Here is a 27,813-nt window from a genome sequence, read left to right on the forward strand (position 1 = left end):
ATCGCCTTAGGGTGGAACAGTAACACTGAAGGGGAATTCCATTGTTATTTCAGAATTTCTGCACATTTGTTTAGATTCAGAGTGGTTTGATGTGAAGCTGTAAATTGTAGAGAAATTAAGCAAGGGCCTTGGAATTTAGAGCCAGTATATTTGATATTTTTCTTACATATGTGTGTAAATTGGGACTAAAGACTTGAATTAGCATTACAGACAAATGCAGTGAGAGTGACAAATGCAGTACAAATAAAATGCAGGACCAGAGTTTGTGATGTCTGCAATACAAGTGACCAGTGAACCTTCATGTGTCTTCTGAGTTTTTATATATACTGTAAATGGTGGTGATTAATCTGGGAAAAAGTGTTCTCTGGGGACTTCTCTTATCTTCTCTTATCTTCTCTTATCATACTGCACATACCCCTTCAACAGGAATGTATTTAATAGGTTTTAGGCCAAAACCTAAAAGCTGTCATAAGCAGTGTCTCAGGTGGTGTATTCGTAACTATTTCATGTAGTAGCATTTAAAAGCATTAAAGGACTCCTATCATGGAAAAAACCTTTCTTTTTTTTGTAAAGGGTTGGGTATAGTAGGTAAACATTGTTCAATAAATTGTTGACTCTCCTCTTATGGAAACTAAGCTGAAAAACAGACAGCTTTGAATTCATTGTTTCTGTGATGTCATGAAAAACTCAATCTTTTACAAATATCCTGTTCAGCTATTTACGCTGATGTTGTAAGGAGTGTTTCAGCTCAGACTGCTTTTTGAATAAGGCTTGATATAGGACAGCCAATCAGACAACAGGCCATTTGCATATATCAGTCTTAAAAGCAGAGTAACAGAAAAATTAGCAAGGCTTAAGAAAAATCCTGATTCTGGAGTTTTTCCTGAATGTGGCGCGTCAGATGACTCTGACCGTTTCGTTCTATCTCAATGAAAGTAGTTGACGTGTGCAGAAATTTTGAAACATCTATGAATTTGTCCTTTAAACAGGAGTTTTGCAGTCCAGATTGGTTGCGAATCAAATGCTTGTATAGTAATATGTGTGCTGAGTAAATCTGCTCCTCTGATTCCAGCTCAGTGCATCATATGGAATGCTAGGAGGAATGTAGTTAAAACAGGCTTATATATAAGATGACAAAAGATATCATATTTTATAAATCTTATGGTTAATTATGTCTTGCTTGCCAGTGTGAATTGGGTAGAGACAATGAGAGGTGGAGAGGGGAGAAGTCCAGAGATAAAAAATACAGTATCAGTGCCCTCCAGGGGGTCAGCCAATGAATTTTTATTGGACTGTTTGTACAAATCAAGAGCTGTTTTTATAGCAGATGTTTTGTAAAGCTGTCTGAAAGCAGTGATCTGGCTGAGCCAAGCTCAGGGTCATCCCTCCACGTTCTCTCATTTGAAAAAGAACGACTTAAATCTCCTTATTAATTTGCTCGTTTCCATGCAGATACCATGCATTCGGACCACTTAGATATGCTGTCAGTGGGCTGTGGACCAGACAATTTCTTACAATGTTCCTCTGACTTACGCAGCAATTGCACAATGTTCTCTGGCCCTGTTGCGGCTACAGCTGCACCCAGAGAGGGAGGGAGAGAGAGACCGAGTGAGAGAGAACTAAAAACAGAAGTGGCTGGAGGAGGCAGAGGAAGAGAGGGAGGGTGGAGAGTGGAAACCCGAGTGCTTACTGCAGTTCACAATAAGTGGAAGAGCTGCAGAGGAAAAAGAGGAACAGAAAGTTAAAAGAAAGTTAAAAAAACAAAGACAAATTCAGGAGAGCATTGAAATGTGTGGGTAAATGGAGCAGAAGAACAGCGTGTATTGTAGACAAGAAGTCAGGAAACCGAAAGGACACTGTGAAGTATGGAAACTAAAAGGAGACGAAACAAGATGCATGAAGCAGATATAGAAACATGTCATGCTTTATGAAGGAATTTCCCATCAGAACTGTACTAGATTTTAGAGGATATTGCCACTGTGTGCCATAATTCTATTTTCTGCAGTGAAAACAACTAAATAGCATTACGTTATATAAAATGATTTAATTTAAATTCAGTAACATGCATATTATCTGAACTCTTGATATGTATTTCGACTCATTTTGGTGCTCTAATATCTGTAAGCGGTAATGAATGGATAATCAGTTAATCACAGGGAAGGGAAAAAATGGACATTTAAGGGCTGCTTACCTGGAGAAGGTGCCGACGCTGGTGTTACACAAATAAAATTAGCAGCATGAGCAGGAATACATTTCAAAACATCCTTTATTATTTAAAAGTAGCCAAGGGAACTCAGTAACCTAGATTTTTCTGTTGGATGAGTAACACAGGCTAACTCTTCAGAGGAGCTAATGAGCTGGTACAGCACTGGAAGTTCATGAGAACTCGTCATGTTCTTACAGGTGAACAATGGGCCAAAATGTTAGCCTACTTTGGCCAGAGCCCATCACATCCTTAACAGCGTGTCCTTGGCAGTACTCTTGTGCTAAGGTGTAGTATCTTAGTGTAATATCCACACTTACTCACAAAAACGAGCGAGCTCAGCATGTTGTCCTGCATTGTTAAAGCATACAAACGGCATTTCACTGAATTGTTTGTATTTTTTCTCCATCTTTCTGGGATAAAATGAGATGAATACAGAAATCGAGATGTCTGTATTTGAGGACTGGCACCTCGAACGGTTAGTGAAGTACTGGAGTACCCATGCACATCGCTAGTCTCAACAAAACTGTATCTTATATTAATTTTTGTTGTTTTTCTGATATAATTTGAAAATGGCAGCTGTTGTTTATACAGTGCCAGAATTTCATGATAAATAGACCAATAGATCCAATAGCAATGGTCCAAAATGACTTGGAATAAAATCATGCTACATTAAATTAGATTGAAATTTATTTTAAAAAATGTAACATTCACCATTTTTCTCTTTGGTTTTGCTTGCATAATCAAATAAACTGTATTTCTGTGTTTTATTCTGTTGTCCTTAACTACCATGTCATAACATATTATAAACTGATGAAGATGAAGCCTAAGAATCCTCACTGACAGCATAATGCAGTGCTACTTTAGCTCAAAGCAGGCCTGTGACTTCAGATGCGGTAAACAAGGTAAAGATAGCATACAGTGTAAACTGCATTTGTGGCCTGCAGCATTGTTTCCAGAGAAGAAAGTATTCAGGGCTTCAGAGTTACTGTCTACTTCATGTCACATGTATATTTAACTTTATGTGCAGTAATATTGGCTAAACTGTGCTCAGCAGATGTGTGTAAAGTTCCCGTCCCACCTTGTGCACATGTTCTCTCATTTCTTTATCTCTCACCCACAATTCTGCCTATAAAAGCAGAAGGGAAGCGGATATGGTTTCATCTGGTGTGAAGAGCACACAGGATGAGGGATTGTTCAAACACAGCTGAATGAGGTGTCAGTTGGCTGTATTATATCTCAGGCTGATAACAGAGTCACAGTGGGTTGTTGACCCTGATGTTAATCATTGGCTGTAAGATCGACAGGTTGAGCATTAAACCAACATTTGCCTTTTATTGCAGCCTGCAGGTTTACAATAGCACTGAGTTTCTGTCTATCATTTGTTTTATCTATACGTTACATGCGTGCATCCAGTGACATGAGATTGGTTCACGTGTTTGTGTAATTCAGTCAGTCAGTCAGTCAGTAAAGTTTTTTTTTGCTTTCTTAGTGCCTGGAGTTGCAGATGTATGCAATAATTTTACACACAGCTTCTACAGAGAACACACATCTGCAGTTTAGTGCATAATTACTGTTTGCTGAATTTAACATACTGGGGGAAAAAACAAAATGTGGTCTGAGCAAAAGTTACGTATATATGGACCCTTTAGAATTTTCTATGTTTCTGCAGAATTTTGACCTAAAACTTTATCAGATTGATGCTTATCATCTCACTCATTGGTGGCCATCCCACCAATTGAAAACACCTGATTTTAATTTCATCTTCAACTTATCTGCTAATCCTATAATCTTTCACTTACTTTTGCCACACAGATATGTAATATTGGATCATTTTCCTTAATAAATGACCTATAAATGACAATTACTTAATAAATATCTATCTACTATTAGAATTTTTGTGAAAATCCGATTGTTTTATGTTTTTTGCTTGTTTTTTTTGTTGTTGTTGTTGTTGTTGTTGTTGGTTTTTTTTTTTTTTTTCCCCCCCAGTAACCTTAACAAATAGAATGGCATGTTTAAGCATGTTCCATATAGAGGACATGGTAACTTATTTTCATGTAAAAAATCAACAGCACATACTCAGGACAGACCTGTAGTGTGCTGTGGTTTTTGTCTGTGATGCATTAACATTGCTTATTCGCTACAGCGTCTAATGCCCGCTCCTCACACCTGGACCTATCCGCTCACCTCAGTCCAGCTCTCAACCAGCGGAAGGCAGTAATGATCAATTACCTACAGGCAGAACTGTGACATCAGTTTCTCGTGGACAGGCGGATTTAATTTCCTGCCCTGCGTCTGCTGCGTAATGCCACCGTAATGGCTTCCTGCTCCGAACTGCTGCGGCTGCCGCACCGATTGCTAATTTGTATCTGCCAGGAGAGGCGGCCCGGCCAGTTCACCTGATCCAGACATCACACCGTCTACTTCTCTGGCCCATAAAACACAGTCTCCTCTCTCGCGCTCTCTATCTCGCTCTCGCTTTCTCTTTCTCGTTTTTTCTCTCTTTGTCTCGTGTTAATGTACTCCGCCCTGCTTTGGGACAGAGAACACATGCAAACCTTCTCTTTTTAGAGACGGCTGGTTTTGATAGGTACCAGTGGTGATCAAGGTGTGTGTTTTAATTAGGGCCAGACAAATACGAAAATTTTGTGGCTGATACAGATTTTAAAGGGGAATTTTTCAAAATTTCTTTGTAATATGGTATATATTATATGTGTGTGTGTGTGTGTGTGTGTCTATATATATATATATATATATATATATATATATATATATAGATAGATAGATAGATAGATAGATGAAAAGTCAAATGTGAAATGGTGCTGGTGATGCAACACACTTGTCACTAGAACAGCCCTTTCTGCAACATTTTGAGGGCAGCCTGTGTTTGTTCGATGTTCTGAATCACATCCTGATGCATTTTAGAACGCAGTGTCATGCAGAAGCTCAAAGTATGACTTTTGTGGAATATGTTTCTGGCCTTGGCGTTTATTGTCAGGAGACTGCAAGTTCGCAGTCATTCATAGCTGGGAATGTAAGAGCGCATCTTTTGGCCTTGTTCTCTCTTGCTCAGTGCAGTGCTTGAACGAGCTGGTATCTGTTAGCTCACACATCAGTTAGTGTTCTCCTCCAAGCATGTTAAACTGTCCACCGAAGAGATGCAGTAGAGCTCTGCGCATCTTGGAAAAATACACTCTAGCCTTCACCCTCCAAGTTTGATGCCATCATGTGATAGGAGGAGACGTTACTTGCGACTGGAATTGGAAACGACTAAATAGTCAAGAAACTTGGGTTTAAAAAAAAAAAAAACACAAGGACCTATCAATTGAGTTTCCATTAGTTTGTGTGTGATTTCACTGCTGCATTTTAAAGAATTTTATAGATTAGATGAGATTAAAATGTGTCTGTGCAGAGTACAGGTACAGAGACAATGAAATGCAGTTAGAATGTAACCAAAATACAGTGTTATTTATATATAAAGTGCAGGAAAGGAACCAAACATATCACTGTTGTCAGAACGAAACCTCACAACTCAAAAATCATAACTTCACAAGAGATTGAAAAAACCTTGTAATTGAAGTCAGTGGAAAGTACTTTTGAGTTATTTCTGTTGGTCCATTCATCCTGAAATTTGCATACAATGTAAAGCGCAACAGGTCCTTTCAAATCAAAAACTGAAAAACGTCAAAAACAGAGATATGAGGTTCTGTTCCAACAACAGCGATATATACATCTGTAACGAGTGAGTGAGTAAAACTACATGATAGCCTAGCATTTCATCGCTTTTGAAAAACACTTTGCAATTATACTGTCTAAGAAAATACAGTAACACCTTACCTAAACCCTGCTGCAGAACACAGCCATAACCATGTAATGAACTAAACATTATGACGTCTGCTATGACAATTATCAGTAATGATAGCATGACGCTGTATTACTGGACAGAACCTAACAGCATATGATATCTGCAACGTTATGTATCAGGTTCAACTAAAGTGTTGCCGACACTGCTTTGTTGTTTTCAGACACTCGATATAAAATGACCCTGATTGAGATTTGGGGCAAATCTGAAATGGGACATCGCTGTCTCGTAAACTGTTTGCTCTCTTCCTCTCCTGCAAGTTCTCACACACAGCCTGTTTCGTGCTCTCCTTTAGAAACTTCTGCTTTTCTGTTCTTCTTCTTCTCCTGAAGGGTCCTAATGCATCAGTTCATCTAGGAGTCACTTGCTCCTCGGCTGCTCGTCCCAAAGGGAATATGCATGCTAGTCAATGTTGACCCATTGAGCTATTTAATGAGCTTTTAATGCTGATGGCCCCATGTGCTCTTCGCGTCCCACATGCTTTTTGCGCAAAAAAGTTTTCACTTCAACTTTTTTATTTTCTGCAGTGCAGTCAAAAAACGGCCATGAGTCATACTGAGACTTTTGAGGTCCGCATTTCATTATCTCTTGCTGTATTTTCTAGCTCCTTTCATTCAAGAAAATCTATGAATATCAGAGGCCCTCGCGTACGTCTTTTGACTTTCGAGCTGCAACAATAGCCAGTGTTTTAATACCACACAGTCAACAGGCTTAATCTCTACATTTCTCAAGATGACTAATCTTCTCTGATGTCTTATGTAAGATGGTTAAATTTCCTTTGGAAGCAGGCCAGAGATGCACAGATACCAGCAGCATGGCCGGCTTGTTTAACCCTGCCCGCCTTCTGGAGAAACTGGCTGGCAACAGGACACAAACAATAACAGCAGCTCCGATGGCAGACACAACAAGCGTTGAGAGCACGGCACGGCGCGCTTCTGTCGTCTCTCACAAGGTTATTTAACGCTGCATTTTCACATCACGACTTAGCCGAGCGCTGTGAGTCACAGGCTCTTAAGAGAAAATTACTGGAAGGATTTGTGTGCAGTTCAACATTGCAGTGCACTGCAAACGGACGCGGTCCCCATGTGCTCTGCGTGGCTATGCTGAGGCATGTTAAAGGCTGAAATAAGAGCATGTCAGTGTAATGACGGCCCCGCCGGCTCCAATGCATAGGGAGTGCTTAAGCTCCTGCTTGTGAAACAGAGCATTAGATGCACTTCTGTTGTGCGCAGAAATGGATTGTTTTTGTTATTGAGATGATCACAAGCAGCCCAAACAGCTTTCAGTGTGCTTTGAGCAATTTACTGTGTTTCTGAGGCCTGCGCACACTCCTCCTGAGCTGATGACTCATCCGCTCAGTGGGATCTCAGTGACAGACTGCGCTTCAGCCGGGAATTGGGTCAGAATGCAGCTTTTGCCTCCTTCCAGCCTGTTCCCATTTCCGCAGAGGGATCGCCCCGTTCCACCAGCGAGGCATTCAGAGATAATCCACAGGCTAATATTGGTCATTATCTGCCCTTTCCTTGCCCGCATCATTAGTTTCCTGAGCGATCTGTCACTTGTGTAAGCAGTTTGTTGGTCCTGCAGGCTGGTTTGCATAAGAGACTTACATCCTGTGGCCTCGTCTTTCAATAGGTGCAGGAAACTGATTAATGTAATGCAGCTGGACACACACTGACCATGGTTGGAGACAGAAAGGGAACACTTTGTCCAGCTGCACATTGCCGTTGCTCTGCAGGTTTTATTGCTGGACCTGTTTGATCACCGGTTCCACTAAAGGTGCACACTCTAATCCCAATCGAAATATGACATAACCTCTTAGTCACAAAGCTGGTTATAAAATGGTACAGTTTTTATGGCATCCGTAGAAGCGGATATTTATCTGCCCTGGAGCCAGTGTGTGGGCGAGCGAGTAGTGGTGAGAGAGATGTTGGAGAGCGAGAGGTGGAAAAAGAGAATTCGAGGGGGAGCGAAAGAGAGTGTGAGGAAACGGGAGGAATGTGTTTCCACCCTACTCATCTGGCACAGGATCCAAATGGAAATTCTATTTTCTGAGCAGTGATATTGATGAATGTAGAAAAGCCTCGGCTCTGGGCCTCGCTGACCTGTCCTCCTGTCCTGCGAAGCTGCAGACAGCTGTGGCTCATGTCCCCTGACAGGAAGTGGCCTACATTCAAAGTGACAAGTGTTGGTTTCACATTTCCGCTGCGCTAGCCAATGTCACTGGTCATCTCTGCTCACTTCACTGGGTACGGACAGCTCACCGAAATATCTGCGAAGGCAGTCGTGGTCCTCTAGCATGATACGTACGATTAGGAGTGTTACAGTTTGCTGTAGGGCTGTCACTGTTATTTATATCAGTGATCGAGTAATCTGCAGATTATTTTGAGAAGTTTTTAAAAAAGGCCAAACAATAAATCATGCGTAGCCCTTCAAAGATTCCTGTTTATTTGGAAAAAGGTGAACAATGAAGCCTTTAAGAAGACTTATTTAAAATGCATATAAATTCTGTTCAAAAGTTTGGAATCACTGCTGATGTATAGAATGTCTAAAAACTGTAATCTACATTATTCATTTTTTTTTCTTGGAACGAAACCTTGTATTTCCAAAATTTTTCATGAGAAGACCTTTTAATGTAAGTTAATCACTCACACTTTTATTCTAGGTCAATTTGTACTGTTTCTTTAGTGAAAATTTGAAATTATGCCACAGAAATTGTGACAGAAGGTTTTATTGTGACTAACAAGATGTTTTTGTATGTACAGCACTGCAAAAGTCACAGACTGCCTTACATTGATTATTTTAACCGTTTTTGAGAGATATTTCTGGTGTAATTAGATATAAGATAATCCACTTGCATAAGGAGGAGGAAAGTCAACATAAAACAAGTGAAAGAAACAGGAATTCCCAAACCGGGGGCTCAAAACGTTAAATGATACAGAGAAAGTGGGATTCTAACAACTATGCAAGACGCCAAAACTGTCCCAATCAGATAAACGGCACTTAAAACATTCATCTTTGAGAGAGAGGAGAAAATCAATCATATGAAAAAAATCCACAGGTGCTTTTATGGATGGAAAGGTTTAATGGATTAAAGAGTCTAAAGTTGTGATGAGACAACAGATGCTTGGGTGATGAGAAACAAGAAGTGCAACCAACTTCTAATACTGAACTTTGGAGGTGTGGAAAAACATCCCTGCAGATTTCTTTGATAAACTCAGTCTCTTGTAAAGAAGAGAAGCTGTAATAAAGGCAAAGAAACTACACTTGTTTGTTTTTCCCTGATGCTAAAAATGAGCAACATGGTTTTAATCTCGGTTTTAGTAGTAATTTTAGTAAACAACGGGTGGTCTTTGACTTTTTTATTTGGTAACCAGATTTAATTGAGTAATTGTAACAGCCCTCGCTACTATAGCTACGTTTGCGGTGCTTTTAAAATCACTGTAATGCTGGACCTCTTAGGGACATAGTCAAATACTTCAGGTAAATTCACACATGGCTTCAGCATCTTTGAATTCAAAGTAGAAGAATATACAGTATAGTGTCTTTGGCACAAGCAAGACCAGATGCTTCTTAACTTCCTGACTTGATGTGATCTATTGTGAATAGTACAGGAAGTATAAGATGTGTGCACACCAATATGAAACCTAATCAGAGCAGTGAGTGGAGCCAGAGAGGAGCTTTAACTCCATTAGCCTCCCTTTAGCAGGTACTCTACACAGCGGAAATCAGACTTTGATCTGCGCAGAGACTGATAAAGAGACAGAGAGCGAGCGGAAGAAGGCTGAAATGAACTTGGTGGCGGAGGAGAGAGTGGGAGGTGGGTCAAAAGCTAATGCCTCCTTTGATTTCAATAAGGATTTCCTTGTGCTGGGAGTGCTCACTTTAATGGCATTACATGGCATCCTGTGACAAGGAAATGTTCTCTTCTCCATCACAAGACAGCCGGCACTGCGCTCCTAATAGCTTAATGTGTTTGAGTCAGCGCAGGGGAAGGTTAGAGATTACCTACGTTCAGTGCAGCGCTACTCAGAAGCTGTTTCCTCAGTAGCTTTGTGTTTAGTGGCAATAATGATATTACAAGCTCAATAGAGAAATGAGATATGAAAGACGCTCATCACTTCTGATGCCTGCTAAGAAAGCTCGCGCTTCGCACACTCTTAAAGTGATGGTTCGGTGAAATATCAAATGTACACAGTTTTCCACTTAACCCAGATGTAGTCCCTCAGCCAAGACATCTTTGGTGTCCAAATTTTCCTTCTTTTACTTTAATTGGAGCTAGGAGAATAATGCAGCTAACAAACACTAAAAGTCAATAGTCACCCAAATTTTCTCTGTCAGTAAATCCCTAAAACTGCTCTCAAACAGCATCCGCATATTCATTAAAGTCGCACAGACTTGTTGATGTGGTTTACAAGTCATGGGGGTCACCATTTTACACCACAGATGTGTATGCATCTCATGTAGACCTCAGAGGATTTTCTTTCCATCTCCTTTATGCAAATGCACATTAAACATGGGAAAAGCCAGAATTGTTTTTAAAAAAGTGTGATTCAAAAATCATTGTTCAAATAATTGTTGAGGTGGCAGGAGGCGTATATATTGCAGTGCGTCCTTTCGGAACTGTTCAGTGTTCGTAGGGGTTCTGTGGGCAGTAGTGAAATGGGACAGCAACTTCAGCCCTCGTTAAATGGGCCATTGCCTGCTCCAGTCAGCATCTCTGAACTGTCAGGGCTCCAGTCATGGACAGCTGGAAGAGGGCTGTCGAAAGTGCTTTACTGTGAACTAATAAAGTTCAAAATCTTCCTTACGCCTCGCACAATGTGTCATGTCTTCAGAAATTTGCACAAAACAGTAGTTAATGAACACACTGCACTGGTTAAATCATGCTTCCCTTTTTTCCTTTATTGATTTTTTTTTTTTTTTTTTTCTGCCTAGAAATTTGCTTAAAATTTGCTAAATATTTGAATGGAAAACCCGCTGTATGGATGCAAAAGATGACATTCACAATTTCTGTTTGTGTTTTTTTCATAAGTAAATGTTAAAAAATTCAAACTACAGATTTATGTTTATAAACCGAAAGAACAGAAATGATGAAAATAGTCTAGCATCCATATGTCTGTGGAGACGTATGGACAGAGTTGGGATTTTGTGATTGAGGCAGAATTTGGCAGACCTGTCTAACCTGTCTGAAATGGCTGCCTGTTGTATTTTGCTACATGTTGGAGTTCCTTTTTAATAGTTCACAGTAAGTCATAATGTGTCTTAAACCACATCAGCAAGTTAAAGTGAGAGAACTTTTGTGGATGTATTTTCTTTGTTTACATCTAAACCATGTGTTAGGCTCATGGGCCTCATTACACACCTCATCAGCTAATTAGCAAGGCCTTTATTAACTGAATTCGAAGCATTGAATGAGGGTACATGTTAATCTCTGCATCACTTTGGCCCGGGAAGTTCCACAGTTTGATATGCCTACTCTAAACTAAAGAAGCAAGATTTGGACACCAAACATGTCTTGGCTGATCATCAACATCTGGGGAAAGTGAAAAACTATGTACCTTTTTTGGCTGCACCATTCTCTTGAACTGTAAAGGTCATAAAAGTATTCTTTGGAGTGATGCCGCAGAAAAAAAGTTTGGGTTCCCTAAAGAACCTTTAAACCTAGATAGTTTTTTTTTATATAGCAATTAGCTATTTTTTCTAAATTAAATGTGAAATTGGGAAGAACCACACTAAAGTTTGAAGTACCTTAACATCTTTTATACCAGTTTAAAGGTTTTTTTAGACCCAAACATCCAAGTAGAGAACCATGTAGGAGGGCAGAACTTTGCCAAATGACTACAATTAGTCTGTTCATCACTACTTAAAGAAACTTACTGACCACTGAAACCTGAGGCAGTTAATATTGCATTTGTGAACTATCCAGGCTATGTTAGTGTTGTAAATGAAGCTCAGGCATCAGGTTGCACTTTCAACTGAGTGCATTAAATCTGCCAGATTTGGGGAATAATGTCAGGAGGACATTGTGGAGAGGAGGCACGTGACTGAGCCTTTGTTTCATTGATGTGACTACAAGAGGACATGATTTCCACAATCCTTCTGATCTTTCCTATGTTAGACAAAACATTCCATTTCTGGGATGCAGTGCATGGAACTGTGCGATATTTCAAAGGCTTTTCTGTGGGGCTAAAGGAGCTCATAAATATTCCCCGTTGGCCCAGTAGAGACCAAGTACCTGTTTAGCAGCCGGCAAGCTTGTTGACATAAATTATAGCCTGGCCGGCATAATGGCCATGGGTCTGTCCTCGAAGCTGAATGATTATATTCAAGCTGTAATGACCCACCTGTGCCCACTTCAGACCCACTGAACAGACTGCCAGGGTCACACCATCATTTGACTATATATGGTGCTCTGCACTCATTCACACAACCATATTTGAACGTTCATGCTGCTAATTCACAGTAGCTTTGGCAGCTAATGGTAGAATGCGTGGGTCTTTATTATATAACTGTACTCCAGCCCGTGGTCCTGGATTTGCATGAATGATTGTATGGAGGTCTGAAGGTGGAATAGTTTCGTCTGAGAAGGCTCTCACTGGGCTCGGGGACAAACAAGGTTAAAAGAGCCTGAGGTACAATGGAAGACCTATTTCAGCAAATTGGCACCCAACTGAATATGTGCCTTTTTCTGGAACACTATTGTAAGTAGAGCCTAACTGATATATCAGTTGACTGATAATATCAGCCGATGTTTATGAAACATAAGGCAACTTTTTTAAACCTACAGTCTCTCATCAATCAGGTGAAACTTTAGAGTTTTTAGCCCTTAAAAGCCCGATTCGAGGCACACCGTCTTAATCTACACAAAATGGACTGATCAATTTGAACACCAAACTGTCAGGCAGTTATATTGGTAATTGAGCAATCTGGAATATTTTGACAGATAATCAAGTAATCATGCAAACATTTGTTACAGCAAACATAGACTTATACTTTACATTCATAAGCTTTAACTATGTACACACAATCATGTTATCCTGATGCTGTGGGTTTCCTTTCTTTTGGTGATGAACACAAAATTGATTTACATGAAAATAGCACCCCCTGTGAAGAACTTCAGACTGCTGAACATGGCTTTATAGTGTGGATATCTGTGGATATCCTGTTTTTCATTCAAACTGCAAAGTAGTAAACAGATTAATTCAAGGTACGTTTTTAATGTTTCTTTTTTTATAGAGTAACTGATTTTAATTGCATAATCAAAATAAAAAACACTGTCATGGTTAGAATAAAACAAACATGGAAAATACATCAACCGTTATCACATGAATAACATGTTACAACTGATTAAAAATATGGAAAATAAAAGATGACAGAAACTAAAATTGCTTCAAATTCTAGCCCCACCCCAGCTAGAGTATCTGTAATTTTTAATATTAATTATTTTGTTTGTTTGTTTCTGCTTTTTATTTGAGTTTCAGACACAAGACCATTGAGAACTGACTGTCATATTTCACAGTTGGCAGTTGGCAATCATACCAGTCAGTAAAGGGCCCATGTCCTGTTTTTCTTCTTTTTAAATATTTATTTATTTTTCCTCCTCAATTACAACTTTTTTCTGTACAAAAGCAGTTGTAATTCTTTTTACATTACCATTTTCCAAACTCCCTTTACCTTTAGGCTTTTTTTTTTTTTTTACTCTTCCGTTAAGATTGATATATAATAAATGGCCTCTATTCTGATTGGCTACCCTGTATTGTGCCATATTCAGGTCACAGTCCAGACTGAAACACTTCTTATAACTTCGGCAGAAATTGGCAGGCTAAACTGCAGTAGGAAGAACAGACAGAGACACATACATACATACATGCATTGGTTTGTATGACATCGTCAGGAACGATAAATTAAAAGTTTGACAATGTTTACATCAAATGACATCAAACTTTTATTGGATGAAGAAAATTTGTCAATAAAACTACTGGAATATAAAAATAAATGCAATATAAATAATATTTTATCGGCTGATATCAGTTGGAATTTTGTCCCCTTAACATCGGTATTGGTATAAAATGTTCATATCGGTTAAACTCATGTTGTGATCATCCTGACCAGGTACAAAGATTTAATCTAATGCTGCCTCCTTAAACCACAACATTGGTAGATGGTTCATGGAAGTTATGTCACCTATAAGATTATGAGTATGAAGTATTTAACAGATTTGAAGGCGCTGAGAAAGTACTCATCCTGTATCTGTGGGAAATTTTATCTGACCTTATACACTGGCCATTTTGTTAAACTCAGTGCTTTGTGGTTTGAGCTTGTCATCAATTAGTCATCTATCTATTCAGTCATTCATATTCTACTAAAGCTAAAGTGCTAATGGCCTGTTTTTGCATGGCAGTGATTCATGTCCGTTTAGCCTGGACTTCTAAGTGAGGCCCAAAAGACCACTCTGATTGGCAGTCAGGCGAGCCCTGTTATCCTCGCCCCTTTCTGCCCAATTGAACTTGGGCTTCCTGTGCTGATGGGGAGGGGGAGGGGGTGTTGTGGTGGTGAGGAAGAAAGAAGAAGCATCTAGATCTGGAGAGCTAGGAACTTGCAAACGACGTGAACAGATGTTTCCCAGATGTGGCCGGTGGGTGCAGGAGGGACCCACAAGCTGGCTGTACTACACACTAACTGCTTTGTTCACCTCCTCCCCCCCACATTCACCCCCTTCCCCTCCCAGGCCATGCTGCTGTCTCTCAGGCCTGGCCTTTGAAGTCGGGACGCGGCACAGGAAGCAAGGGGCTGCAATCGATTTTCTTCCTGCATTAGGGCAGGAATGTGTGGACTCCCCTCCCCTCCAAGGCTCCCCACTCTGGTGATGAGCCGTGTCTTAGCGCTGTTTGGCCCTGAGAGTCAATGACCTCTATGCTCTGATGCAAAGCTTTCAGAGTCAACAGAGTTCAGCAGAAGTACATGGGATAGCAGGTGTTTGAATGGTAGTTAGTAGTAGAGAACCCTTAGCATCCTCTTATTGAATAATGACCATCAGAAGTAGGTTATGATGGATAACTCAGCTGTTGAAGTTCCCTTGGACTGAGGATTTTACTGTTTTTCCTACATCAACACACCCACTTAAACTAAAGGTGGACAAAATCAGGACTCTTGAAGACATTTTCACAATAGAATCAGAATCATTATATTTCACCAAGTATGTTACACATACAAGAAGTAATAGATACATATTATGATATTTTGGTTCTATATTGTGCTTTTTTTGAAGCTTTGAGTACAGTTTTTTTTTTTTTTTTTTCAACTTATTGCGCATTACTACATCAGTTAAATAGGACCATGGACTCCTGGCATCAACATTATTTCACACCAGTTACTCTTTTTGGTAAAGCATGTTGTTTGTTTGTTTGTTTTATTTGTGTTTTTTTTACCCATTACACCCCAATTAAATGATGGGTATGTCCACCCACCATCATACGATGCAATAAAGCCGGGAGGGTGAAGGCTAGCACGTTGCTTCCTCCAAAACATATAACACAATGTCACTAGACAGCGCAACACGCTTGAAGGAGACCACTAACTGTTAATTCTTTTACATCTGTAAAAGAGGCCTGCATTGCAGTGAGGAAAGGGATGACCACATCCACTCCCGACACACATGGCAGTGGCATCAACTTGGAATCTCAATCTCTTGAGGATAGTGCTACTGCTTAGATGGTTGTGCTCCCCTGGAGTAAGACTGAATATATACCAATACAGATGCCTTGGCTTCAATGCTGATTCCTGAGTTATAGTTTTCTCATACCTTTCTTTTAAACTACAAACTGAAAGTGGGTGTGGCTTAAACCAGAAATGAGTGTGATGGCCTGGAAGTGGGAGTGTTTCCTGACTGTGACGGATTACGGACTATTTAAAAGTAATGGCTTTAAAGACATGCATACAGCGTGTAATTTGGACAGCCAATCAGCAGTCTGGAGTTTTAATATGTATGCTTATTTAACTTACTGATGCTGAGATGATGGAGTACTTACATATTCAAATGTGATATTTAATAACATGGAATTTTTTGAAACTCGGTAGTGTTGAAGTATTTGGTCGATTCCACCAAAATATTGAATTATGATGGCCTTCTCAGGAGCTCTTCAGTGTTCTTGGAGAGCTGCAATATGCACAGTATATTCAGATAAGCTCATCAGAATCAGAATCGCTTTATTTCGCCAAGTATGTTGCAGTGTGTTAGGGCTAGTGTGAAATAAGCTAAAGAGAAATGTGAATGTCTGTACATATGCAGACATTCATCATGTTATCCTGTTGGAATTTCTCTTATTATATCGCCTCTAACAAGGACTTATCAAATTGCGTGTTCAGGCAGGGAAAAATATACCAAAATATTTAGGTAAGAGAGTCTGCACAGCTGAAAACCACTGGGTCAGTACATATTCTAAATGAACAGCCTACTCTTCCTGGACCCTATTTCATCCTTTGTGCTGATGGTCAGTAGTAGTCAGGTCCTTTGGCTTCTCATCATCCTTTCTCCTTCTTGCTCTTTGTTAGGGCGTGAGTGGACGTGCAGGTGGGGTCCCAGGTTACAGAGATCGCCCAGGCACCAGCAGAGCCTCAGCTTCCACCTATACTCATGCATACGAGGAGCAAGAGGAAGATGAAGAGGAGGAAAGCCCGGGACTTGGGGTCACATACCTGTTGGATGAACGCTCAGGACTTCCACCAGCTTTTAGAAGCACTCTAGAGCACATTGTCCAACAGCTGGACATTCTGACGCAGGTGAGCAGAGCTGGCTGTCTTGCGCTTCTGATACTGGCTTTCTCCATGTCCCTTAGAAAACAAATTGATGCAAGGGTGTACATCTGTACAATTTGATTTGATTCAGTTTAATCCAGTTTTGATGTGAATTAAAATGATAAATTACAGAATGAAGAAATGTGATTGGAGAAAGTGGTAGTTTCTCCAATTGGTAATAAAAGTAATAATATATTAATAGCTTAATGATAAAACTGTGTAACTACTTGGATAAATGGGTTTGAAAATAGCCCAGTACTTTTCATTTTACTTTTAAAATACTTGGATATTGGATATTTTTATCATTTCATAATGAATTAGCACTTTAGATGGATGAATTTAGTGCATTTTACTGCGCTCTTACTTTAAAGGAGAACCACATTTTCTCTTCTTTTAATTTCTAAAGTCAGTCATTATAAATAACACCAAGTGAAGTATTTCTTAGTATGTAATGTAATAACCTTCCCTGAAAATGTTCTCTCAATGACTTTCACTTCATGTGCATCTCAAGAATTTCATTATGCAGAATTTTAAAAAACTGGTGGATTTCCCCTTTAAATTCCCAAGAATGATTGGAGTTAACACTGATGCTGTGCTTGTTCCTCAGACTGTGGCTGTTCTTGAGGAGCGCCTCACCTTGACAGAAGACAAGTTAAAAGAGTGTCTGGACAACCAGGCCGTTATTCTCCAGACGCTCCACACGGATGAGCTCCACGAGGAGAGGGGCGCTGAGGGGCCGGCTGTGTGAGAGGCTGACCCTCTTCAGCTGCCACTTCAGGGATTATTGTCTCCGACCTGAAGTAGGACATAGACATAGCTAACATTTACCATTTCTCCCTCCTCCTACCTTACACATCATTCCTTCTCTCTCTCTCTCTCTCTCTCTCTCTCTCTCTCTCTCTCTCTCTCTCTCTGAGAGAAAGACACGGGAGAGAGCAAAAAGTAGACAAAAGAAATGGAAGGGATTGAAAGTGGAGTGAGGAGGGGTTAGGGTTGGAGAGAGGGGGGTTTCAAGGATCTTGTAGCAGTCTCTTCCAGAAATTCATTAAGTCCCTGTGGAGGAGACAGCTGCAGCTAGCAAAACATCCCAGCCTTGTTTTGACAGCAGTGAGGGGCGGCATTCTTCAGGACAGCCGCTCTGAAGACAAATCAGGAAAGAGAAAGAGTAGCGGTCTCTTTCTCTCTTTCACTATCTATCTCTCTCTCTCTCTCTGTCTCTCTCTCTCTCTCTCTCTCTCTCATTTATCCATAAGTCTGTCCATGTAATCTTCTCTCATATTTATAAGAATAAAGACTGTTTCAGATGAGCAGTGGTGTGATTTGCATGCATTCATGTTTGCATGTGTAAAACTGAGTTGTCGTCCCCAGAGACACTCTTGGCCTTGTTTACTCTCTCTTGCAGCCTCGTGGCTTTCCTCTGGGTGGAGGTCAGGCGGAAGTGGGGAGAGGCGAGACACAAAGGGTCCGGCAGCTCGTGTTTGCTTTGGGTACCACATCCTTCCCAAGTGTTGGCGCGCTGCTCCACTCCTCCCCACACTTGTACTCTCACACAGAGAATGTACGCCACTGGCCGGGGGACACAAAAACAAAACATTTAGTCCACTTAAAATGAAATCTGCAAGTGGAAACCTTTAGGGTCCAAGCACCATTTCATAAAAAGTTCTGATTTTGTTTAAAAAAAAACAAAAAAAAAAACACTTTTTGAGCACTCTGCATTTTTAAAGTACTCTTTTTTTCAAATTACATCCACCAGTCTCTGCACACCATTTCATCATGCAGCAGACACACGTGTTATGTTTGATTTTGGTCAGATAGCATTGTTGAGTTTATGATGCAGTGATAAAAATGAAAAATGCTTGATCGCCAACAAGATTGTGATAAAGTTCAGGGGCCTCTGGAAAACAGTCATACACATAGTTTTGATCTAAAATAATGTTACATGTGTAAGATTCATGTGTAAGTAGGGATTTATAAAAAGTGAATTTGACGTGAAAATTGATGTGCATTTTTGAATGAGAGTCTGAGTGTGCTCCAGGCATTTAGTGATTGTCTGTGTGATTTATTTTTTATTTACTTTTTATAAATCAATCAAACGCTTATACTGAGAATTTACCTTAAGAACACATTAAGTATGAAATTAAAAAGTTTTTTTAATGAGGCCACTGTTTTAAGGCTACGGGCTGCCACGCACAGTGGCACCACTCAGCATCTTACTTTTCCTGTACTATGTTAAACCCAGACCATAGATCTCAGTCTAAAGTCTATAATATAAACAGACAAATGCTGATACAAACATTACTACCCCAGTCACACTGTATATCACATTGTACCTTTGAGCTGGAAAAAAGCAAGTTTGTGAATATTTAGATAACTATTACCAAACAGTGTTGGTTTTATTCCATTAAATCTATCCTTAAATCAAAATTTTTGGTAGAGTATAAAATGAAATTCAGCTTGAAGTTTATCTTCACTTTTCCAAGATGCTTCCTATGTGCTATAGCTGCATTTTGTACTTTCTGCTAAACGCCGCCCGCCCCTTTGGCGGTGCCACACTTGGCTTCTACGGTGTGTGGTAGACTTTAGCCGGCTGCAGTAAAATTTCTATGCTTTCGTATTTGGACTAAACAGATAAGAAACTGACCAAAAATGTTGACCCTTGAGCTCCCTATGGTGGAAAATAGAGTTCACACACCTATTGGTTCTCAAATAGAAAAATGTATAATGAATATATAATGAAGCCAATTTGTAGATCTACAATACTAATGTACTGCTCAATTTTCATAAAGGCCTAGTCCAGTATTCCAAAATTCCTCCATTCCCAGCCTCAGCCCCTAATAAAAGGCTCATGAAGAGGATCTCTTTAGTTGATCATATGTACACTTCTGTATAGTCCTGCAGACATATAAAAGTGATTTAAACAAAACTTTAGAACGTTGTTTTGAAATTTAGAAAGTTATGTGATATCTGTTTTGTACACATCGCTGCTGTTGGAAGACAACCTTGCATCTCCCATTTTTTTTTTCTTCAGTATTTGACATGATTGACCAAAAGACACGTCCCAAAATGTCATGGAAAAATGGTTCCATTGACTTGCATTAAAAGTAAAGTATGTTTTTCCCTTCTCCTGTAAAGTTACAAATTTGGTGATACAAGGTTTTCACCTGACAACAGCGATATGTTGTGTTTTGGAGGGAAATTACATTCTGCATTACATTCCCTGTGCATTCTTGCATTCTGTTTGGCAGCTATTTCTGTTTTTTGTCCTACACAAAAAATATGGCGAATATGTACCTCTTGTTGTGGAACATCACTAGACTGTATGAAGTGTTCTGATGTGCCAGTTGACCCCTTTTCCTGTGCTCTTCTGATGAAAGAGCCTTTTGCAGTTCTGCTCTGCAGGCATAACATAAGAGCAAACACTCAACACGTGACGCTTGTTTTTCTAATTATCCCCCCTACCAGCCCCTCAAATGCTTCCTCACACATAAACACACTCCCACACACAGAGCAGGTGTGCCCCATGACCTCTTTGCCAGTGGCACGGGCCCTTTGTTCCTGATCGGGTTTCCGAACAAGGCTCTTCCAAGCAGCCAGCAGCTCCGTGGCTGCGGGTTCACGAGCCAGTGGTAAATGATAAGGACAAAAATAACAGAGTGCGTGTGTGGCAGGTGTCTGAGGTGGGGACTCGAGTCACATTTTGACTGACTTGTGACTCGACTTGTATTTGCCCTTAAATGGCTTGGGGCTCAGGACTTGTGAAATTTTAGGCTGAGCAAAAAGTCATTACTACAGTGGTGTTCTCACACAGCTTGCAGTGGCTTTAAGTTATTGAACAGGATTCAGTCCGATGGACAGAATGAAGTGTTTGTAATGCAGTGTTTAAAAAAGAAGATGCAAAACCACTTGAAAACCAATGGCTAGCGTGTAGGTTGGAAAGCAGTATGTTCGCTTTACAATACTGTACAGCTACAATACAGAAAGCTGGAGTTTTTTCTATAATGGGGTTGTTATATTAAGTCTTGTCAAACCTGATATGTTTTGCATGCATTTTGCATTTTGTACAATGCAGTGCCTGCAAATAATAGTGAGACTGAATTAAAATTCCTTGCTAAAGACTCAAGACTTAACTTGGACACCAGAGACTCTAGATTCAATGCACATACTAGAGACATAAAACCCAGACTCACACTGCAGAGACTCAAGATTCGACTTGGACCTGCACTTCAGAGACTCGAAACCTGACTTGGACATGCACCTTACAGACTAGAGACAATTCAGAGTTACACCCCAGAGACTCAAGGCTCAAGTGACTGGACTTGGACTTAGAGAGACTAGAGATTCAACTCTGACTCGCACCCCAGAGGCTAGAGACTCAACTGGACCTTGAGCTAGAGAACAACTGGAGCGCTCCAGACACTAGATTCTTGACTTGCACCCCCAAGTACTCCACTCAGACTTTAACCCCAAATACTCAAGACTCAACTGAGACCATCACCCCTAAGTACTTGACTCACACTCCCTCCTTAGAGACTAGAGACTCAACTCGGACTTGCACCCCAGAGACTCAAGACTTGACTTTGACTCACGCTCCAGAGACTCGAGACTTGACTCGGACTTGCACCCCCAGGTACTCGACTCAGTCTTGCAACTCAGAGACTTGAAACGTGATTCGAATTTACACCCCAGAGGCTCTAGAATTAACTCAGACTTGCACCCCAAGTACTCAATGTGGTTTCACACTCCAGAGACTAGTCTTGACTCGAATCAGACTTGTACCCCAGAGACTTTAGTGCAGTACACTACAGTGTCGACTTGTACTCGCACTCTGGACACTGGAGTCTCGTCTCCGATTCCTGTCCCAGACTCTCAAAACTCGTCTCCGTCTTGCAGCCCAGGGACCCAGTTTAGACTCTTATTAATGGACTTGTGAACATTGTTGCCAGGTGTACGTGTATTTCTCAGGATGCGCACACAATCCTGCAGGAGAACACAGATTTAGAGGCCTCCTCTCCTTCCTCCTGTTAGCAAGCCAGGGTGGTGCTGAAACATACACAGCAATAATCTGAGGAAATTCCCGCTAAACCTCCAGCCCTGGAGGAAGAAGAGTAAACACTAGGTTTGTATGTGGGGGTGAGAGGGGGCGTTTAAAAAGAAAAGGAGGAGAGGAAAAGAGGCAGTGCTCAATCTTTCTGCTCTGACATCTGTACACAGCAGACACATTCAGGTGTCGCCTCGCTTTTAGAGAGAAAGTGTGTTGAAAGATTCCCTCAGCAAACAAAAATAGACCCGGTGGAAAAAAGTTGAAAGCTTTGTATCCACCTGTAAGGGCTGCGGGCTGTATTTGGGTTAGAGATCAAGCTGGAGCGGCTGGGTGGAACTGCGTGTAAGAGGGTATAGAACAGGGTTGTCATTTAAAGTTACAGTTTGGCACCCGAATGTGGTTGATTACCCTAGACATTTCTGTTAGTTTTACACTTGAGCCACGAAGCTAATTTAGCTACAAGTTAGATGCATTTGAAGTGGAGTTGTTATATATAATCTCTAATAGTCTTTCTCATGTGGTTGCTGACACTGTATGATTCACTGTTATCTGCAAAACGATTAGACAGTCAAGCACAGTTCATACTTTTTAGAAACAGTTGAAAATTTTACCTCTTTAGCTCCTTTTTGATTGAAATTCTTCCTTCATTTTTCATTTCTTTTATTCAGTTCTTTTATTGCTGATACCAAACTTTACCACCTGTCTGTAAAGCACCTTGAGCTGCCACTAGTGTAAAAAGTGCTCTGTACATAAAGTTCATCGTTGTTTTTGTTGGTGATTTGCTATGCATTGCGCAACACTATTGTTATCTGATTTCTATTCTTCTACTTTTTTGGTTTCTTGTCCGCTAACTCGTCCTGCGGTTTTTGGGATATAGATACCGTTCCAGCTCCGGAATGTTCGGTCTGAATGGGAATGTGCTAATATACAGCTTTTTGATCCTACACATATTGTTTTTCTCATTCCTCATTTTTCCCATGGACTCCCATTCATACTTGCCTTCACACAAGCCCAATTATTTCTTTGCCTAACAGCCAGCAAATTGCATGTTCACACCCAATCTCTAATCCAAAGCCACACTGACCTGCACTCCTCTGTGTCATGTTTTTTCATCCCTTGTACCTCCCATAGTCTCCCGTTTATTTTCAAAACAACTAGCAACCACTCAGTTCACACCCTCATGCCATAGCAACTGCCTGTAAGCGCTTTATTAAACTACACTACTAAAAGCTACTGCTCAAACGTTTGGAAATTGGTCATATTAATAATTGTTGTTCAGTAATATTGTATACAGTATCTGTTGCAATGTTATAATTAGACATCAAAACGTAAACCCATGGTTTATTCACAATTTGGAAGAATTTGGGAATAACAAGAATTTTCTGTAAGCATAATATGTAAAAAAATGTATAATAATAATAAATAAGCTGTTATTTATAGTTAGTAACTGGTCACATAATTACTATGAATAGCCATTTGATTAGCAAGATTTGGTCACTGCTTTTCAATTATGAGGCATTTTGGATAGTAATTTTATTCTCACTTCTGTACAGCTCCATTCATCATCAAACATTTCTTAATTTTTACGGCTTCCTACAAATAGAAACCTATAGAACATTAGCTTCATATGAGAATCGCTTTCCATATCGTCACTGTCCAGTAAAAAACGGGTATCTCCAAAATAGTAACTTTACAGGAGAAGGCAATAACACTCTTACCTTTCAATGCAAGTTAATGTAAAGATGTTTTATTCCAAGTGATTTTAGAGCATTTCTATTGGTCCATTCATCATGACATTTTCACACAACATAAAGGACAGCTGGTGTGTTGAAATGAAGTAGGAAAATAAAAATCAGACAAAAACAGAGACACTTGATTTTTGTTGGACAGCGACGATATGCTTCTGCATTAAAGTCCAATAAAGTGGAATATTCAGGACATGCTTCATGATTATGGACTGTGTTCTTCAGTGACCAGTTGACCCTACCTGCCATTCTCATTTGACCAGTTTAGCTGCACTATTTGTCTTTTGGCCGAGTGTGGACCACACAGGACTTAAAATAAAAAAAGAGAGAAAAAGCAGCAGTTGGTGGACAACTCCCGTTAAATATGTGAATGGTCTAAGCAGGTCATTAGATTTATACATTTTAGGGCTTTTAGAAGGCATTAAAGCCCTGGAATCCTCTTTAGTGTCTTCTTGTGCTTCATCTTCACTCAACACCAGCTTTGTGTGTGCATTTGAAACAAGACTTTCCCGTCTACTGACAAATCTCTGCCCTCTTATCTTCTGCTCTGTTTTTCTAAGTCTGGCTCCTTTTTGAAGTCGAATGCTTGCTTGGCCCATAGCAAATCCTTTGACCCCGAGTATCTCGGGCTTTCCTTTGATTGTGTAATGCTAAGAACCTGTTTTGCTTCCTGAAAGGAGAGACGTCTGGTTTAAAAAGGCATTTAGGTATGATAACACCGCAGCTGCACTTAACATTTCAGCCCGAGCCGGAAAAGGACAAAAGACGTTTTCGGGTTTTGTACCTGTTTGGAGTGTCTTTGTTGCAGATTTTCGCACAACAGTCCCTGCCTGCTTTCTGAAGTCTGTTTTTTGCTCTCCGTGTGATGTTCCAGCGAGGGTGTTAATTGGACCGGGAGCATCGTTTGCAAGTGTGAAACATTGGTGCGAATGCTTTCGAGCCGCTAGATTGCTTGCCGTGCCTGAAAATCTCCCGTTAGGGACTCTGATTGATTTGTATATATGCAGTTAGGAACTTGTATGTTAATCATATGTTAGACATTATTAGATTAAGAGGAAATTACCTTTGGTCTTAAAGGCCTAAGTATCCTGCTCTTTCCCTTTCTTACGAATCACTTTGTTTTCATAAAGTCTCATGAGTTTCCGGTTTTCATGGATATCTTCCCTTTTTTCTGTCTCCCTCGTTTCCGTTCCACTGAAAGAGGAAGTGTGACAACAGGTTTCCGATAATACGGAACTCCCCACCTCTCCTGTGTGGGATCGGGCCTCGACGGGAAAGAGAAGCTGCCAGGGGTCACTGTGAGGGCCCCAACGTCCTTCCTGTCCCTCCACAACCCGCTGGACAAACCTGACCTTGTCCGTTTTTGTACTGGAAATGACTCAGGTGGTCAGGCGTAGATGGTGTTGGTAAAGGTTTACAAACCAACGCTTTTACAAAGCAGGGCTAACCACTCTTATAAGAAGGCTCTTATCTGATGTTGAGAATCGCTAACCCACAACCTCATTTCATAATTCCTTCATAATGTTTTAGCACTTCTTACAGTCCAGGTCCAGGCCCAGGCCCAAAGTTGGCAAACTAAGGTTGACAGTGGCAACTCCTTAAGAGCAAGAGGAAGAAACCTGAAGGCCCAGAAGTGGAAGCCGTCTTTCTCTGCTCAACAAAGAACACAACAAGAGCAATATGAATAAAGAGAATATCAAGGAAAGAAAAGAAATGAGGCTGTCATTGGACAGAAGCATTTAGATTAACCAATGAAAACCAAAGACTGATCACAGAGGCCTACTCTTAGAGGCCTATCGCAAAATAAAGGATTATGTCCAACGCTAAAATGCTTTCAATATTAAAATCCTCTGTTTTCCTGTCACATTATCTTCTCGTGTTTTGGTAGAAATCATGTATTTAACTAGCCTAGCCAAATGATTAGCAGACCCTGAGCTTGTTCAGTTTTTAGAAACCTTTGTCTTTCTCGGCCACTCTGGAACACTGAACTGTGCTAAACTGGTTGACAACATGCTTCAAGCGTTCACGTTGATAAACTGCAACATGTCACTGAAGATGCATTTTCTGCGTTCACACTTGGACTTTTTCTCATCCTGCCTCAGGGCTGTTACTGACAAACATGGTGAAAGGTTTCACCAAGATCGAAAAATGGAATCAGGGCAAGTGGAATCTGTCAGTGCTTATTGGCAAAGCAACTAGAAACGAAACATTTTTTTGTTTTTATTGCTGCCACTGCAGCATGTATGTGTGCTTAAAGTCAGAGACTACCTTTTAATTTATTTAATTTCAAGTCAGAATGGCCTATACTATGACCATCTGTGGAGAAATAGAAAGGAGGTCATAGAAAAATAATTGAAAAAAAGCCCAGAGCTTCCAAAGCTGGAGTTAAAACATTATTGAAAACAGAGAAAATGGGACTAGGCTGTGCAACTGTGCAAGACCTGGTAGACACCAGCACTGTCCGCATCAGATAAACAGCACTTAAAGCTTTCATTTTTGAGAGAGAGAGGAGGAAATCAAGCTGCTTCACATCTGAAAACATCCACAGGGGTTTCTGTCCATCCTTTCACTGTGAGAAGACCACTCGGTGATATGGGTCTGAAAGGATGTACAGCTGACAAGAAGCCCTTACTGAGAAAAGGAAATAGACAAAAAAGCAGAACATTTGCACTAGAACACTTAATCTGGTGGTATACATTTCTAAATAGGACCGTGGGAAACAGAAATGTTTTGACAACCTGAAAGCAAGAGTCCAGAAAACAATGAAAGCTGTAATACCAGCAAAAGAAAACCACGCGACACGCTTGTTTACGTGGTTTGTGACACAGTATGACACACTTATATGAAATGGACAATGGTTCATTGCATAGCTAAAAACATAAGCGGAGTAGTACTTTCATTGTTATGATTTGAACATGCGGTTTGTGCATTGCTGTTTAGCGTGCGTGAGCTTCCGTTACTCGTCCATCTGCCTCAGCAGCCCTGCCTGTCAGATTTCCCTCTCTTTGAGCAGTTGTAGATTTTATCTGTACTGTATGTTGGCATGTGTGTCTCACATCTGAATCACTGGAGGTTTCCTCAGGGGGAGACTGCAGCTGGAGCGATGGGGCCTCTGGAAAGTGCCATCTGGGTGGTGGGTGGCAGAACTCCCTGACATGTTGCTCCTTGGCTCCCCAACAAATGTAGACCACACTGGTAACGCCTCGAAACCGTACTGCTAAAAGGTATCAGGGATCATAACAATGCATGGCTTTTAAAATACAGTTAATTTCTCAGTTTGCAAGAATGTGCATGTAAGTGTTTGCCTGCCCGTGACATATGCTCAACATTCTCGTTGAATCAGAAGAAAATGATTTGTATTTATTTTATTTATACCTAACTTTATTTTACGCTTCTTTCCACTCTGGAAAAGTAAGAGGAGCGTGGACAGTAGTTTCTGTACCTCATTTAGCAGCCGGAGCTTTTAAAAATGTTGGCCGCTCAGTTTGAGCTTATTTTGGAGATGCTAACAGCATAAATAATGAAGCAGAGGACAAACGAGTCCCGTCACCAGTGAAAGTTGATCAAGCAGAAAGTGAATATAATAACGTTAAATTTTCGGCAATTGAAAAATTTTGTTTGATGTGCAGGATACTGTCAGTTATACACGGGATCAAAATAATTCACTGTCATCCGAAAATACTGTACAAATAAATTGCGTGAGGTCTTTTTTTTTTTTTTTTTAATGAAACTTTTTAGCGAAACAATTAAGCTTACAATTTGAGGCTAAACAAATATGCATCTAACCCTGTTGAACTGAGCCAGAGCTGCTTTCACAACTTTCATTTCTTTAGCATGTCATCCAGCACTTGGTAGCTGCCAAACAACATCAACTAGCTCATGTTTGGTTTGGTTATTTGTGTTTATTGTGTTGCATTATGTTATAAAAACATGCAAATCTGACATATTCAATTTTTTTTTTTGCTCATCAAAATGATCTGATCATCAAAATCTTGTGGGCCTCAAAGCTTTTGAGGTCCATTGCGTGGGCTGCTAGATCGAAAAGGTTGGGAAGCTTAACAGGCAATACCAAAGAATTCTTGTTCTTCTTCTTCTTATTATTATTATATATAAAATATCAATAAAAATGAAAACATTAAGACAGAAAACTATCATCTTTACA

General features: G+C 40.3%; 1 protein-coding gene across 2 annotated transcripts in view; it reads left to right on the forward strand.

Annotated features, from left to right (window-relative positions):
• Positions 1-19,783, forward strand: part of poc1b (POC1 centriolar protein B) — a 50,767-nt gene extending 30,984 nt beyond the window's left edge. Inside the window, exons 11-13 of one of the 2 annotated variants that reach the window (XR_001858752.2) lie at positions 16,623-16,850; positions 17,473-17,665; positions 18,268-19,783. Coding sequence is in view for 1 of the 2 variants with exons in the window: in XM_017717704.2 (XP_017573193.1) it covers positions 16,623-16,850; positions 17,473-17,613 (369 nt within the window). In the remaining variant the exon portion in view is untranslated. Of the gene's footprint in view, positions 1-16,622; positions 16,851-17,472; positions 18,173-18,267 lie in introns of those variants that run through there. The other variant, XM_017717704.2, reaches the window with a different exon arrangement.
• The last annotated feature ends 8,030 nt before the right edge of the window (positions 19,784-27,813 follow it).

The sequence above is a fragment of the Pygocentrus nattereri genome, chromosome 8 (genome assembly GCF_015220715.1).
Source record: "Pygocentrus nattereri isolate fPygNat1 chromosome 8, fPygNat1.pri, whole genome shotgun sequence".
In the NCBI taxonomy this organism is placed as follows: domain Eukaryota; kingdom Metazoa; phylum Chordata; class Actinopteri; order Characiformes; family Serrasalmidae; genus Pygocentrus; species Pygocentrus nattereri.